This window comes from Astatotilapia calliptera, chromosome 14, assembly GCF_900246225.1.
Source record: "Astatotilapia calliptera chromosome 14, fAstCal1.2, whole genome shotgun sequence".
Taxonomy (NCBI): Eukaryota; Metazoa; Chordata; class Actinopteri; order Cichliformes; family Cichlidae; genus Astatotilapia; species Astatotilapia calliptera.
In genome coordinates, this window is record NC_039315.1 from 15,804,107 (window position 1) to 15,820,793 (window position 16,687).

Below are 16,687 nucleotides of genomic sequence, written 5' to 3' on the forward strand. Positions count from 1 at the left end.
TACACGAGGTCTGCGGTTGTGAGGCCGGTTGGATGTGCTGCCATATTCTCTGAAACGCCTGTGGAGACGGCTTATGGTTGAGAAATGAACATTCAATGCACGGGCGACAGATCTGGTTGACATTCCTGCTGTCAGCATGCCAATTGCACGCTCCCTCATTGCTTGTGGCATCTGTGGCATTTTGCTGTGAGACAAAACTGCACATTCCAGGGTGGCCTTTTGTTGTGGGCAGTCTGAGGTACACCTGTGCACTACTCATGATGTCAGATCAGCATCCTGATGTGGCACACCTGTGAGGTGGGATGGATTATCTCAATATGGCAGATGTGCCCACTACCACACATTTGGACTGATTTGTGACCACTGTTTGGGAGGGATGGTTATATTGTGTATCTGGAATGAATTTTAGGTCTCTACGTCCATCCCATGGGGAATGGGAGCAAAAACAAAAGTGTTACGTTTATATTTTTGTTCAGTGTATGAATACAAACAAAATGTGACTGTTTCATTGTCACAAACATGCAGCGTGCGACCTAAAATGTCACTCATCACTGAAAATTGGAGCAGAAGAAAACTCAGATTTCAAAGAGCCAAATTAATTCATGAAATAAACAGAAAAGCCATGTTTCCACGAGCCTTTCCAGCCTGTTTTGTATTGTTAGAAATGTGAATGGTGCTCTTTGTGTTTCAGTCGTCTTGCACCACTAACTTTCCAGCTCCTAATAATCTACAGGATGAAAGCAAACAGAATATCTTCAGTGTTGCATTTCTGATTCCTTATTGGTATGTAGACTTAATGGGCTGGGCAATGTATGATGTGTTTTTCAAACCTGAGTTCATTAGTGACTGGGCACTTACATAAGTTATACTGATCTGCTTATTAAATATCATTATGCTGGTAAGAGCACAACATTTGCATTAACTAGCGCTTGTTTTAAAGCACAAATGTGTATATGAAGTTATCATATTATTCTTAATATCTTCATTAAATCAATTTATATAGTCATATATATGCTCTTTATCTATTATGTGTTTATGTTATAGTTAAAGTACAAGTTTGATAATCATTTTACTCATTATAAGTTCAATAATGACTAAACTGAAGAGCAGGTGGAAGATTCCCCTCGTCATTTCTCACTGACAGTCTGGCAGCTCAGTCCTTTAGTGTCACACTTTAGGCTTAGCTTTAAACGACTCATGAATGGCAATAAATCAAATTACTTATCATTAGCAGCCTCAGCTGCAGCACTGTCGGCATCAAAACCCTCAAATATCAACGAAAGACGGCGCTCTGAACTAAACCTGTAAACTGCTGCAGCACCGTCACGTTTCTGGGACAATAAGATACTGTGTTTAGGTATTTAAGGAGCGATGAGATCATGAAGTAACACTGGAAACCTGCTTGAACAGTATTACAGACAAACAGTTTGAGGACTGCTGCAGAGCCGAGTGCTTCTTCCCCAGTGTGCCACCAGCAACCACAGCTACGCATTTAAAGGTTAACGCTCCTTACAGCAGAGAGGGACTGCAGAGTTGTTGTTTTATTGTTACATTTACAGAATACAGCAACTTTAAATTCAACGTTTCAACAGTCATTTCTTTCTTTTTCTTTTAATTAAAACAATCAAAAGACCACCCTCAGAGATGCATCAACATAACCAGGGCTCACCCAGGCTCAGCATTTCACCCCCGTCACAAATGGGGTTTAACAAGGACACGTTTTCAATGTCATCCCCCGGCAAGGCACGCTATAAAGCATTCTGTGTTTAAGGAGAGGGGAGGCTCAGATAGCGACCAGCATGGCTTTAAAAAAAAAGTATTTATTTATATTATCAGCGTTGGAGCTCTGCGGATAAATATAAACAGCGAATGAGTTTACTCTGCACTGTCCGCTGGAGCACGGGGTGTTAGATATGCGCAAATAGCTTCAGCAAATTCTCATTACTGGTGGCTTACAGAGGATGAATATTCTGCATTTCTCAATCTGCCCCCCTCTCACGCTCACCCTCTATCTCAGGAAAGGGTTTGTGTTTGTGACTTTCAACTAGCTTTGACAGACAAGTTCAGTTTATTCATTATTTCACACAACTGTCAGTTCATGTCAGGAGGAGGAGGTCTCGTGTCAAGAATACGCACATTCAGCATTACACGCACACACATGGACAAGAAGAGCTGGTAAAACACATCCTTTCTCCCGCTGTGTTAATAAAGCCTAACTAGATTAGCTTTTTTTTTAAATGTGGTGGAATCACCTCATTTTGAATGCACAAATAGCGCTGATATAGTGTCAGGGTTACATTTAGTTTTCGGTTTCTATTTTGGGCTATGTTGTTTCGTTCTAGCCTCCCTAGTGTTTCCCTTTCTGTGTTTCGCTACCTCTGTGTCGTGTTTCGTGTGAGGCTGCTTGTTTGTGGTTTCAGCGTGTCTCTCTTTATAGTTTTCCCCTGTTGTCTTGTTTTGGTTTTCACTTCCTGTCTCATCCCTTACCTGTTTCCCGTCAGCTGCCTTAAGTTACAGTAGAGAATCTGCAGCATCAAAGCAGAGCGTAAGGTCAATGAAATGTCAGAGGGGTGCACGTCAAAAGCCATGGACTACACTGTTTAGTAGTTTACACAGAGCGCTACACTTAAACTGTGCACACAGAAGTATCTGAAGCAAACGTGCTCTGTTTTTCTTCCTCTTTGTTTCTTGTGGACTCATGTCGCAGCTTTGCTTATTCTTCTAACTATATTTAGCCAGTTTTCTTTATTCATTTCTTTTTTACTTTTGTCGGTGTGTTTAAAAAAAAATTGTGTTATCTGTGTAATAATGCAGTTATTCTCCACTCGGACCGTCGTGTTGGACACACCTCAAAAACTTTATCCTGTGATCGCTTAAAATTAAATTAAATTACATTTCAAAATTAAATATAATGCACTTATGTGGTAATTTTGTTTGCTTTATGGGTTTTTTTTTTTGTTGTTTTTTGAGCACAGTATGCTAAAGGTGGCTTTTACCCCTGAGCTGCTGCCTCCATTACATTGTACTTGTATAACAGCACTAAAGTTTAATCTATTCTTCTTCTATTCTTGGGGTTTTATTGCATTTACTGTGTTTTGGACCCTGTGATATTTGTTGTGGGTACTGTTAACTCACAGGTCAAACACAGGTAAACCCAGCTTTTGGCATAACAAAGTATTATTTTCTGATAAATGTATGAGTTGACATTGATGATATGAAGCTGGACCTGGTGATGAAGTCCACACAGGTTTTGGTGGTAATCATCGAATATAAATTGTTGTTTATTTGCTATACGATGCAAAACGCCTCCAAATTATACACATTTGCACTTCCTTTATTACCACTTTTAAAAGTTACATGTTTAATTCTTAATCATTTTTATCTTCTATTCCACGCTCATGATAATAAGAATGATGTTACAGGTGTGTGGGATGAGTTTTGTGCAGCATGGCCCAGGTTGTAATGTAACAGCACTGACATACATCGCAGGGCTCATATGCACCACATTAATATTCATAAATAGAAAACATTTAGTTATTTTTCATTCATTTGTGAGATTTAAAAATAGCTTTAAAAAAAAGAAATAAACATGCATCATTTCCATTACCCCAGCATGATGTCCAAATTGTTGCTGTGTTACTTAAAAAAAGAATTGCCAAAAGAAATAAAGTTCACAGTGATAAACTGCAACAGCTGGTAATTGTAACAACCATCCTGTAGTGTGCTAATGTGCTAAAGTCACAAAAACAATGATAAAAAGTAGCATTTAACAGACTTTTTCTTTTCTCTGAATAAGATGGTTGCATTAGGTGTCAAATCTGTGCCAAATCAAATATGGTGACCGATGGAGAAATAAGGGAGCAGATGGGAGTACTCCTGTTGTGGGTCTAATTTCTCCCGCCTCTGTTATCATGTTCAGAGTTAGCTGCTTTCCTGCCATTTGTAGTTTTTAAATTTTTTTTAGTTTTGCTTAGGTCTAACTATCTCCACCGGTGCCTTCTTTGGTTTCTTGGCCACTAAAGGCTCGCCTATTTTTTAATTTTAAACCCATATCTGTGTCTTGCATCATTCCATCTGCCATTTGTAGCTTCGTAAGAAGCGTCTGCTAAACGAGCTGCTAAAGTTACAGTTAACTGAATTATGCCGTTCTCTGATAGCAGCAATTCTGGGAGTGTATTAGCACAAGGCTGGCTGCGACATACTCGGTATAATTCGGTTATTATCATCATAAATGGCAGGTTTGAGCCAGAACAGCGCGGCTGCGATTGATTCATCACACAGAGAGTTTAGAGCCACTACATTTGCGTTGTTTTCTATTCTGATTTTAATCTATATGGATTTAAGAACGCAGCCGTGCCAACTATACTTCTAACAGCAAAAAGACTTCAATCCAAAAGCAATCATGACAAAAAGCATCAAAAGAAAAACTTCGTCTCCTCTTTCCTCCCCTCTCCGCCTCTCCGCCTGCTGCCTCCTCCTTTTATTCCTGACAATCTTATTTGCTCCTTTGACACGAGTCATCTGGGCCTGTCAGAGCTGTGGCATAAATCAGTTTTGGTCTGAAATGGATTTCTCAGTAAGAATTGAAAGAAAAACATAATAAAATGCAGTTCTGTAAACTCTCCCTCTACTGCTTGGAGGTCAAACCTTTCCTGCCTCCCCTCCTCCTTTACAGCCGTGCCCTGCCTCCACTCTCTGATAATCCCATCACATTTAAGAGCGCCGTCCAGCCTCTTGCACTCCTTTTGTTTTACACCTCCCTCCATTTGAGCCTGTCCATCACCGTCTGCTGATTCACCCCTTCCCCCTTCCTCTAAATGCCCTATCTATAAGGTAGGAGGTAATTCAGAGGAGACGGTACAGTGTGAGAGGTACAGTAGAGGGAGTGCCAGCCATACACCCAACAGCAATGCCACGCCATCTGCAGCTCTGGCACGTTCTCACATTTCTGCTGTGGCCGTCCCTTTAATGGCAGACGTAACCACACAGAGGGAGGAAAAAAACAAACAAAAAAACCTCACCCCATCCCTCCCATTTCTCCTCTTACTCCTCATCATCATCCCCCTCTATATAGTACAAGTGCACTGTCTGAATATCACATTTCTCCTGTCCAAAGCTCCGAGCAAGTCTTCTTCCATTCCCAGCCTCGTATTAACCCCTCTATCCTCTCGTTTCCTCCCGGCTTCATCTCATGCACTCCATCAAGTCCCCTGGTGACGGAGCTGGCAGTAGATGAAAGGGAGGAGTTTTCTCTATTATTCCGCTTTTGTAAGCAGGCACTGGTTCTTCTCTGGCAGCGTGTTAGAGTGGACTGGTAAAAATCACTCCGTCTGTGGTGTTACACATCGCTGACGTTATGCGAGTGCGGCCCCAAACAGCCCCCATCTGAAGCATGACTGGGCTCAGAGGCTGAGATGTGTTGAGGAAGTGGAGAAAGAACAATCTGTCTTATGACTGCAGCGAAACACAGGCAACGATTTTTATTTTTGGTCCAGTGGTAACAGATGTTGATGTCACCAGCAGGCTCATTAAAGGCTCGTTAAATTTAATATGAGGTCTGTAATTGCATGTCATGGTTCAAAAGTTCATTTATGGCCACAGTCGGATGTCCCCGAGGCTCTGGGTGCAGGACACATGCTAATACATTTGTCTTTATCAAGCACATTGTAACAAAAAACAACAGTGTAACTGTGTAACGTAGTAACCGCACTTTTCCCCTTCGAGTGTTTGCGAATACTTCGGCTTGATGTTTTACTTTTTTTGGTTTCTATTGGTTCATCATAAATAAGCAGGCAGAAAAATTAGCTAATAAAAAACATCTACCTACTCAAATGGGAGAAAATAAAGCAGGCGGCTGAAAGGCTGAAAGGCCAGCTGGACTCTCAATGAATGCTCATGTTTCTGCCTGTTTTCTGAATAATATCTAACGCCTTCACTATTTTAACACTGTAGTTGTTGCTGCTACCAGGCTGGACCCCACTTATCTTTCAGAAATGTCTCAATTCTTCATGGCACAGATTCAACAAGGTGCTGGAAACATTCCTGAGATTTTTGGTCAATATTTATGTGACACATCCCAAAGTTGCTCTATTGGATTGAGATCTGGTGACTCACTGTCATGATGAAGAAGCCAGTTTGAGATGATTTGACTTTTGTGACACGGTGTGTTTTCCTGCTGTCAGAAGACGACTGCACGGTGATCATAGAGAGATGAACAAGCTAAGCAACAAGTGACTGTATGGCTGTTATAGTGATGCCAAAAGCATCCAAACAGTGCACTTACCAGCTTATGGTCAACTGCATCACATTAAAGTAAAGTACTTTACAGTCCAGTGGTGGTCCACAGGTAGCCACGCGCTAGACATTAAACAGCTGGTTAGTCACAGCTGAAAAGCAGAGCAACCACAGTGATAGAGAGGAAGTCAGCAACACCAGCAAGGACCTAAGAAGCAACCGAGCAAGACTTGGATTACTGCCAGTGGGACTGTCAATCCGCAGTTAAACGTTATATCTTGCGAACTGTGACATGAACACAGCACGGTGGTATTTCATCCTCACACTCGAGGCATGACTGAACCGCTGGAGTCCTCCCCTAAATGATAAATGCTAGTGCTGAATGTGTGCACAGTCTCCACCCTTTCCTCTGGAAATTCACCATTTTAGTTTCAACTGCTGCAGCAATTTCAATCTGTAAATCCTGTGCTTGTTGATGTGAAGGTGCCTGTAGAGAATAACAGACGAAACCTGAACTCTGATGTGCACCAGTGTGTGCAAAAGTAATGATGGAGAGCAAGTCTTTGCCAAACTACTCTCACCACCAGGAGGGCTTATAAAGTGCTTGAAGTGTTGATGCAACCAAGTAGTAAAGAAAAAACAATCAATTACTGCGCAGATTAAATCTCAGTTTTAATGAACTCAGATTAGTTTTCCACTTCACAAGAACGTTGTTTAGATCCTCAGGAGGATTTAAATCCTCACAGACAGACACACCCCATCCAGGTCTTTGCAGGTATGTTGATTCGTGTCTTTTAATTCTCTGTAAAATGCTCGGCAACATTTACACTGAAACCGAAATTAACGTGTTTTACAAGCCAAAGAAGTTGGTATCCAGGAGGGAGTTCAGGTTTGTTTTTAGTAACAAATCTCCTTCATTGCTAAATGATAAATAACGCAATCAAAATGACGCTGGACTCAAGTTACTTTGCTTGGCATCAAATGAGAAATGTGTCATTATGTTTGCTCTTCTCTTCCCAAGCGTTGACATTTTGTCACATTTTCACAAGGAATGGGGAGTGTGGGAGTTAGCTGAACCCTCCCTTCCCGCCTGTTTTTCAGGGACAAATCAAATGTGTGTGTCTAACCTTACTGCACAAGGAGCTTACTTCTGATTGGATGAGTTTCAATACGGTTAATCATAGTTTTTCTGCTCGTGCATTACTTTTATTTAGTTATCGTCAGAAAAAAATCTGTGAACAGATTATTGGTCCTCCCTCCTTCTGTGTCATTTCATGTGTGTTGTGCTGCTCTTCTTGTGGCTCCGTATGTATTTTCTTTCTCCTGTGATTATTTATGCTGTCTGTGGCTGCTTTCTTAATACCGGCTCTGCTTGGACTGAGCGATTCTGTATATTTTTTAATTTCGCTTGCAAATCAAGTAGTTTACAAAGTATTATTATTTCTTTTTACTGAAATGAATCAGCTCTACAGTGTTAGCTGGTAGATAGACCAGTTTGTAGCACTTTTATACTCCGGGTGAGCACTCAAAGTGCTCTGTACTACAAACCTCACTCATAAAAGCAATTATCTATGTCTAAGTGCTTTCTATCTGCATTCACACTCCAAAGAAAGCATCAGGAGCAAATTGAGGTTTAGTGTCTTGTCCAAGGATACTTTGGCATGCAGACTTGGAGCAGGCAGATATTGAACCACCAACTTTCCAATTAGCTGGCGACCTTAGCCACAGCCACCCCCAACACTAACTTTGCGCTTATATCCTCTTAAAGTTATATTAAATATGAGTTATTTCCTTCTATAAAGGAAATTATAACTTAACCACGTTTATTTGGTTTGGCTGGCCAGCAGAGCAGGCCTTCACAAAAACACTTAGTGTGCTTGCTGTCCTATCAGCAAATATCTTCTGAGGAATAAAGTTTCCAGTACAACAACAACAACAACAACAACAATAATAATAATGATAATAATAATAATAATAATACTAATTTCTTGCCTGTTCTGTTGAAAAACAGTTTGTTTTCCTTCCTTTAACATTTTTTTAATGTGACGAGTGGGTGGAAATTTCTGGATCTTCAACACAGCAAGCGAAGTGGCTGTGAGCCGCAGCAGTTGAATAAAAAGGTGGCCGGTGTTATGAAACAAACAATTTCACTTGTCCCCTCCTGCTGCGTTCCTCCCAAGGCTGTGACTTATGACTCACTCTCAGATCGAGCCAGTCAGGAGGAACAAAGGGAGATTTCAGGCAGAGATCTGAGAGCGAGCAGGAGTTAATGAAAAGTCAGGCCGAGCTCTCTCACAACAGGATCAGACCATAACGCTCCCTGTTTTGTTCTCTGTGCACTTACATGTGGACATTTGGACTGATTTAAAAATGACTAGAGCTTCTAAACTGCAGCCGCTTTTAGAAAACTGCTGTTCCTGCTGTCAGAAGTGCCCCTACGTGATCGATATCAGGAAAAAAAGAAAAAAGAGCAAACAAACTGCAGTCACATCTGTTATTTCTGTATGTGCCTCACAGTGTTTGTGGTGGGTGGATGGATGGATGGATGGATGGATGGATGGATGGATGGATGGATGGATGGATGGATGGATGGCTGAGGCGGGCTGGCAGGCAGTCTGCCTCTGGCCAGCATGCTGCACCACTGTAAACTGTGACAGACACAGACGTTGGTGGAGGAAGTAGTGTAACCAATTTAGATACGGCCCTACAGGGATACACAGACTTTGGGTCTCCTTAACAAGGCCAGCAAATAGGACATTTGTCATCAGAATCAGATGATCTTACTCTTGGCGCCGATATTTCTCTAAAGCACATTCATCATCCCCCCCTTTCCCCTTGTTTTGTCTACTTATATCTTTACACCAGGTAGGAACAAACACTAAAATAAAAAGACGTTTTTTTCCTGCCATTTTAAGCCTGATTAATTGTATTACAGCAGATTTGGCCATATTATTAGATAATATGTTAGGTCCTAGATCATTATTAGATAATTATTATGGGATAATCTTTTTACACATGTAAATAAGTTTTATACCTTTTAAAATAAAAAAATCTCTACAAATACACAACATTTTATCTAAATTTATAATAACTGGGTTTTTTTTATCATCCGGTAAAAATACAGAAAAAATCTATGTTTTTACTGAATTGTATAAATTTTGTATTTTAAAAATAGAAATGTGTTGTCCTTTAAAAATACTGATTTTTTTGTGTTTTAATTCCAGAACTACAGTTAATAGTTACAGTTTTTACTGCATTTTTGTGAATCCTCACAAATGAGGTGCTTAAAACCAGAGAATATTTAAGTTGAGTCGGGCAGCTCTGATCTTTCCTGCTCCGTCTTCATCCCTCTTGGTGATATGGGTTTTTCTATTTTTCATCACTTCTGTTTTTCCACACTTTGAAAACCACTTTGAAAAAGGCAGGAAGAGTTGCAGCAGGGCCCCCGCAGAGCACGGCAGAAATGATTTTGTCAGATATGAAGGCATGAAAGGAGTAAATGGGGTGAAGGTGGTTTGCAAAGTGGCTTGCAGATAGACAGCAACTTGGGGAATGCTAAAACAGCAAGATTAAATAGTGCATCGTGCGTGAGATTTACTAGCTGAATACTTACTAAGTATCAGCTGATGTGCGGGGACTGCAGCCGAGAGTGACTTCTAACACTGTGACGGGCTTCATGGTCGGTGTGAAGTTCATTTTAACTGTTATAAACAGCTGGGTAGTTTAATCCATGAGAATATGTCACGTTTCATTAAGGATCAACCACAATCATGTTTCCTTTGGAATATATTCATTTTAAAGTATCTTTAGATGTCGAATGAAGGCAGTGGAATAACATTTCCCCGTGAAATATACTTTAATTCAGAGCTTGAGCAAATTTATTTATTCCCTTTACTTTCATGGAAAAAATATCATGGCAACAGGAAATGTTTACCCTCATCACATCAAAGCTAAGGACTTAAAAAAGACACACATATCAATTCATGAATGTACACACGCACACACAAATACACCAACGCATTCAGCGCAGTAAGATTCAGCAATGTCAGCAACGGCTACAGCAAGGACACACACACACACACACACACACACACACACACACACACACACACACACACACACACACACACACACACACACACACACACACACACACACACCTTACCAGCTGCAGTTCTTCAGGCCTGTGCAGCAGAGACAAACCCACACACGCTTGTGTACATGCACGAACACCCGGTACATACACTCACACACAAATGCTGATACGCAATCACTCGCACACGTGTGACTGGCTCCACTTGCTTGTTGCTCTCCTGTCATACGTCAGAACCAAAGACAGCCGGCCAATCAAATGACAGCTCCTCACTTATAACCACGGTGACCACTGTCTGCCCAGCAAAACTCTGGGTAACCAGGTAGAAGTGCCTTTTTTTCACTCAATAAGTGAGTCATAATTTAAGTCATGTTTAGGTGCTTTTGTCTTTTTAAAGCTGAGAACTGACTTTCACATTTTCTGAAGGCTTTTACACAAACAACAAGGAGGCTGGAATAAGAATAATTACACAGAGATTACTACTGACCGCTGCTATTGGATCTGTATTGCTGCTTTGTTTATCTCATTTTCAGTTTTTCAGAAAACAAATAACAAATTAGTCTCATTAACAACCTGTGTAACCAAAGATTGATATCACACAAATACTACTACTACACATCACTGAGTCATGATGCTGCACTCTTCCTTCCCTGCAAACTTCAACATCATCTCCCTCGTTAAACCTGGGCACAGAGCGAAGATAAAAACTGAACCGCAGACGGACCTGTTTATGTTGTTTCTACAAAGAATAGAGGTCGGGTCACTTACAAAGTGAGAAATATAAAGTGGATTATTGCAGAGAAGCCATCGAATGCCCTGCGACAGACTGGCAACCTGTCCAGCTAACAGCCCGCAATCCTGAATTGGATAAGCAGATGGGAATGGATGGATGGATTACATTAAATAAGTCTTATTACTCTGTTAAGCATTGGTGATACTAAATAGGCTGTAGGTGTGAACGCTTGTCGACCTATCCAGAATATACCCCACCTTTTGACCTATGACAGCTGGAATAGGCTCTCCCAGAACCCTGAATTAGATAACCTGAAAAACCGGATGGATGGATGTATTGACATTCTTTCTACCAGGAAACTTTGTAAATTTGTGTTTTGTTGTACTCTAATCAATAAAGATATTGTAGAAAATAATTCTTGAACTAAAAAGTTCTCTTAATAGATTCTAAGAGGATGTCTAGGCGATGTTGAAGGTGTATCTTGAAACTGAGTCATGGTTCAGTTTGGAACTATTTTTCCAAACAGGACCAGACTTAAAGAAAAGACGGCGAGCCCACACGTATTAAACAGGTTCCTTGCCATAAATACCTGCACTACAGATACACTTCCACATACAGCCTTTCTCTGCTGTAAATAGATTTTCGAAGGGAGATTAATCCACATCTTAACATTTAATCTTAGCTGGAAAAAGATAATGCCCAGGTTATTGCTCATCTTCAGGACGCAGAAGCAGAACCAAGTAACAGACGAAAGGCAGGAAGTATTCTAGAGATTTCTTCTTTCCAGCATTACTGAGGTTTTGTGTTAAATTCTGGGTTGGTGAATGTGGCGTGGCATAATATAGAGCATATATCTTCAGTTATATCATCATGACTGCAGATATCAGCAGGAAAATGAAAGTAAATGTATTTTATAGCCTAATCGATCCATACGCACATCATGATGCACCTTACTGGAGTAAGTGGCTTACTACAGAGTGTGCACTGTTGTCAGCACTTTAAACTGATTAAACCATGGCATGCTCCCCTTTTTTCATAGGCACTCTTTTTTTCTTTTTCTTTTCTTTTAAATAAACATGCACAGTAAGCAATGAGTGTCTGAGATCTCAGTTTATCGATTCATCCTATAGGAGGCTGTGAAAGAGTGAACAAGGGGTGATTACAGGCAGTGATGGCACAGCGAGGTTGTGGTGGCATGTCTTTGTGGTACAAGCCTGTGAGTGCGCATGTGCACACACACACACACACACACACACACAGCAGTGACGGGAATGGGAGTAGTGTTATTACAACAACAACAGGGAAAAGACCCAGTGATGGTTGCCATGGTAAATATGGCCTCCTGTCACCTGCTACCACTCTTCCTCCTCATCCTCTTCCCTCGTTTTTGTTCTCTCTGCTATTTGTACCTTTTTCCTTTTTCTCACCACATCTCCTGTTTCCTCTTAATTCTCATTTTGCCCTTCCTTCCTTCCTTCGTTTCTTCCTTTATTTGTTTGTTCTCCCTCCCCCTCTTCTCAGTCCCTCCCCCATCCTTCCCTTCATGCCACAGTGGCCTTCCTACAGGCTCCAGACAGGCCCTGAACGACAAGCAGAACAAGCGACCTTCAGTGCATCATGGCATGTGTAGCGGGCAGCGCCTGGGACAGCAGCGAGACACACCAGCACAGCAGTCCAGAATCACAGGTGAAAGGTGAGTTATAGGTGATTTGATATAACTGCTGTAGTGCCTTTGTGCAACATTAATCACTATCATCATAAATCCCTCTAAATGTGACCATTTATCACAATCTTCTGTTCACACTGAATACCAGAGTCACAGTTTTTCCAACAAAAGCCTGGCTATAAGCTGATAATTCATGTGTTCATTCAGTTTCCATTGTTGTAACACACTGCTTTGCTTTTATTCACATCCAAGTACCCAAGATAATCAGTAACAGTTATCACTGAGGTTCACTGGTAATCTTATAGCATATAACTGTGACTATGTCTGTCTCACTATATATGACTATAAGCGCCTAAAAGAACAAACAAGTAAGTTTGTCACAGTGTCCATGTACTGACAATAGCCATAATATTTAAACATGAAGTACCAATAATAAACATGCTATACAACACAAAGCAATGTGTTATTTTTTATGTGTGTAATGTGTTTAATTCAGTAGATAATGAATTGCTGCTGAACAAGATTATTGGTTATGGACCTTACAATGTTAACAGAATTATAATCCACCTTGTAAGTCAAACTATGTCTATGCAGATGATCGTAAATCAGATTTTTTTAGCTAACAAAGGGATCCCACAGGGTTTTGGGATAAATTTTGTTTTTTATTTTATTAGTTTTATTCTACTTTTTATAAATGACTTTGGTAGAGACAATACTGCAAAACTACATCTTTATGCTGATGATACTGTCATTTACACACATGCTCCCTCTGTAAGACAGACAGTGCAACCTCAGACTGCAACTTCACCCATTTCAGTCTGTATATGTAAACTATAAAGTTTTTGTCTTCTGAAAAACTCACCAACAAGGTTTTGATGGTTTATAGTACTGTTACATCAAAGAGTTCATGCAAACACATGTTTGTATATATGTACAGATGACAAGTTCAATGTAGCTGAGAGTGAAGATTGGTTTTACTTTGTTTATATGAAAAATCTTGTGAAAGATACTTTTCTGCTTGAGATCGACAATGGTGATACAATGCATATACACATACACACCTTTTCAGCTTTGAGTCTTGATTCAGTGCAACTCTACACTTTATTACAGGCACAAACTCTGACTCACAGCTGCTTTCTTTGTGATTTGATGTGCTAGCCATCACTAACCACTGTTGGATAACAGCACTGGTATTTTCAGTCTATTTTCAGTTAACCTTTGCACCTCTCTCTGTCCCAGAACCAGCTGCACACCTCTAAGTGCTTGCTTTGGGGAATTCTAAGAAATCTGATAAACAAAATTTTCACACCATTAAGCTTGGAAATGGAATCTAAAATTAAACATGCTCATGTGGAAAACCAAGGACATCCTATGATTGAGTAACTTGTATTCATATTCAGAACCACCCTTAGCAGCAAAGTCATATAGAAAACTATTTCATCACTCTTACACCATTTACAGTTTCTCTGAACATTACACGGTCTTACTGTGGAGAGAATTTTTTGGGATGTCTGCTTGTCGGAAGATTTTGGCATTGTGTTAACACACAAATGAGTGCTCCAGACCAGCAAACTGCCCAAACCTCTGCTTTTATAGTGATGCTCACACTTACTGACGATCAGTTAATCAAATGCAGAAAAACTGTGAATTTTCTTGTGAAAACTTTTTACCTTTTTTTTTCAAAGGACTGTATCTATTATTGAATTTAAAAGCATCATAAGGAATGCAGGATAGGAAATGTGGATGATTTTCTTGAGAGGCCACTAGCATGTTTTGTTGTGGGTAATTGTATACTGTATACATAATAATGCTGTGGCTCCTGTATTTTATGTTGTAGTTGTTAAGTTTTTAATATGTTTTGAGTTTATGACTTCTACCTTGTTCAAGTCTCCCTTGACAACGTCAGTCTCAGTGGGGCTTTCTGATTAAATTATGGTAAATACACAACTAATATTTTAAGTAATTGTGCAAATGTGTGTCTTGTTTTTGTTTTTTTTGTTTTGGACAGTTATAATTACACTCTTACCACCTCTGTGTACTTGTTTTTTTCAGTACAATTAATTTGCCGAAACAATATAACAAAACAACGACAATAATTAAAATGATGTGTGAACTTCATTATTATTCATAATTTTTTCCATCGCTTTCAATTTTATTCTGAATTATTTTGATCACTAAAACCTTGAAGTGAAACTCTCACATTGTTGAAGCTCTGATGTCTACTTTTATTCATGATTGTGCATAATTGCACAACTAGAAACAATGATGTAACAGTCTGTGTCGAGATAAGGGGACTATAACAATGAGCAATGAGCTTCTTCTCAGTTGTTCTTTTCTGGTATATTATAAATGAAATTACTGAGGATTAACATTGAAAGCAGCTGTTATGTGAAGCTCTGTTAACCCTGTTGTAACTCCCTCCACACTTGGAGCCATTAAACTTGCAGCCTTACATCACCCCAACATGTGGTGAACTTGCCTCATACATAAATAATGGTAACATGTCCTAAAACATGAAGCCTGATTGTATTTATGGCCCAGATGTTTTTCTTTTTTCTTACAGGTACACATGTAAAAATAAACAACCCACGTGAAAGGCTGTTTGAGAGCATGTAACTGGCAGAGAGGTGAACTATTTTAGCCCACACGGTGAAATTTCTCTGGCTGGCAAATGACCTCACCGGAATAAATAAACGCACCAATGGTCAAACAGCGTGCAGCCACTTTTGTATGTGCAATTAAAAAACGTACAAACAAACACCATCCATGCTCCATTTCAGCACCAGTGTTGTTTCGCCCGCCTCTGCTGATCCCAGCACCTGGAGACACAACTGCACCCCGGAGCTTGTGTGAACCCGGTGAACCGGAACCAATAATGGTGTCAGCACTACTTGGAGAATAGTAGGGGTCTGGGTGTTTCTGAGTTTTAGTGTGTTTGTGGTCGTGTCACCTGTCAGGCTGTCGTAGCACTCGATCTCGGTGCTCTCCACGGCTCTCCTCTGCTCCTCGGTCAGCTTGGCCGCGGCTTGGCTGAGCAGGTTGACCTCGGAGCCCGTAGTGCCGTCCACGACATGAACCCCTTTGAGCTGCAGCAGCGCCCGGTGGTACTTGCCTATCGCTTCCCGGAACTTCTTCTCCTTGTAGCAGCGATGGCCCTCCGCCTTGAACTCGATGGCTTTCTGGATCTTCGAGTCCATCTCCATTTCAGCTGAGCCGGCTCGATACCCCCCTCCTCCGTCTCCTCCGGCGGCCGCTGCCAGGCTCCGACCGCCGGTCTCCGGGTAGCTTTTCAGGCTCTTTATCTGGTGCTGTTTGGCTTCCATGTCTCTCAGTGAAAGCGGCTGGAGCGGGCCATGGTGCTCGGACACGAAGGTGTGCTTTGTTGGGGAGGACCGGAGCAGCGTGCTGTGCATAAAGGATGCAGGACGGAGCGGCGAAGGAGGCAGGGCAGGCGGCGGCACCGGAGACACGACGAGCCGAGGGAAAAATGGGCTTTCAGGCGCGTCTGCCGTGTGCAGCACTTACAGAAAAAAACGAGAAATAACCCGGAGAACGTCAGCAGATACAGAAAAAAGACGCATTACATCACCAGAGCTGGCAGAAACATCCTGAATCTCTCCTAGCGTCGACCACAAACCATCCCTCGCTGCTGGAGCTCTCGCGGAAGGATGCTCGGGTGGATTTGTATGGTAGCAACCTCAGAGGCACGCGCAGCTTCAGCACCACAGATAGCGCACACACGACAGCCCCTACCGCGCAGCATTGTGGGAAAAAAAAGAGAAGTCGTGAGGCGTTGCTGCAGTTCGGATTTTACATGGAGAAAAATGGAGAAGAAAGAAAAAAGAGAAAATGTGGAAATATTCAGACATAATCGATTATTTCTTAGTGTGATGTGGCACATTAAAATCAACCATAACAACTGCATGAACCGCAAAGTAGATGCTTTTATCAGTCAGTAATA

At 41.1% G+C, this 16,687-nt stretch overlaps 1 protein-coding gene across 1 annotated transcript in view; it reads right to left on the reverse strand.

Moving 5' to 3' along the window:
* The window catches only part of ttc9b (tetratricopeptide repeat domain 9B), a 38,915-nt gene extending 22,233 nt beyond the window's left edge, over window positions 1-16,682 (reverse strand). The window contains exon 1 of the mRNA XM_026191954.1: window positions 15,677-16,682. Coding sequence (XP_026047739.1) covers window positions 15,677-16,139 — 463 coding nt within the window. The 5' untranslated portion in view covers window positions 16,140-16,682. The remainder of the gene's footprint in view (window positions 1-15,676) is intronic.
* Window positions 16,683-16,687: the final 5 nt, after the last annotated feature.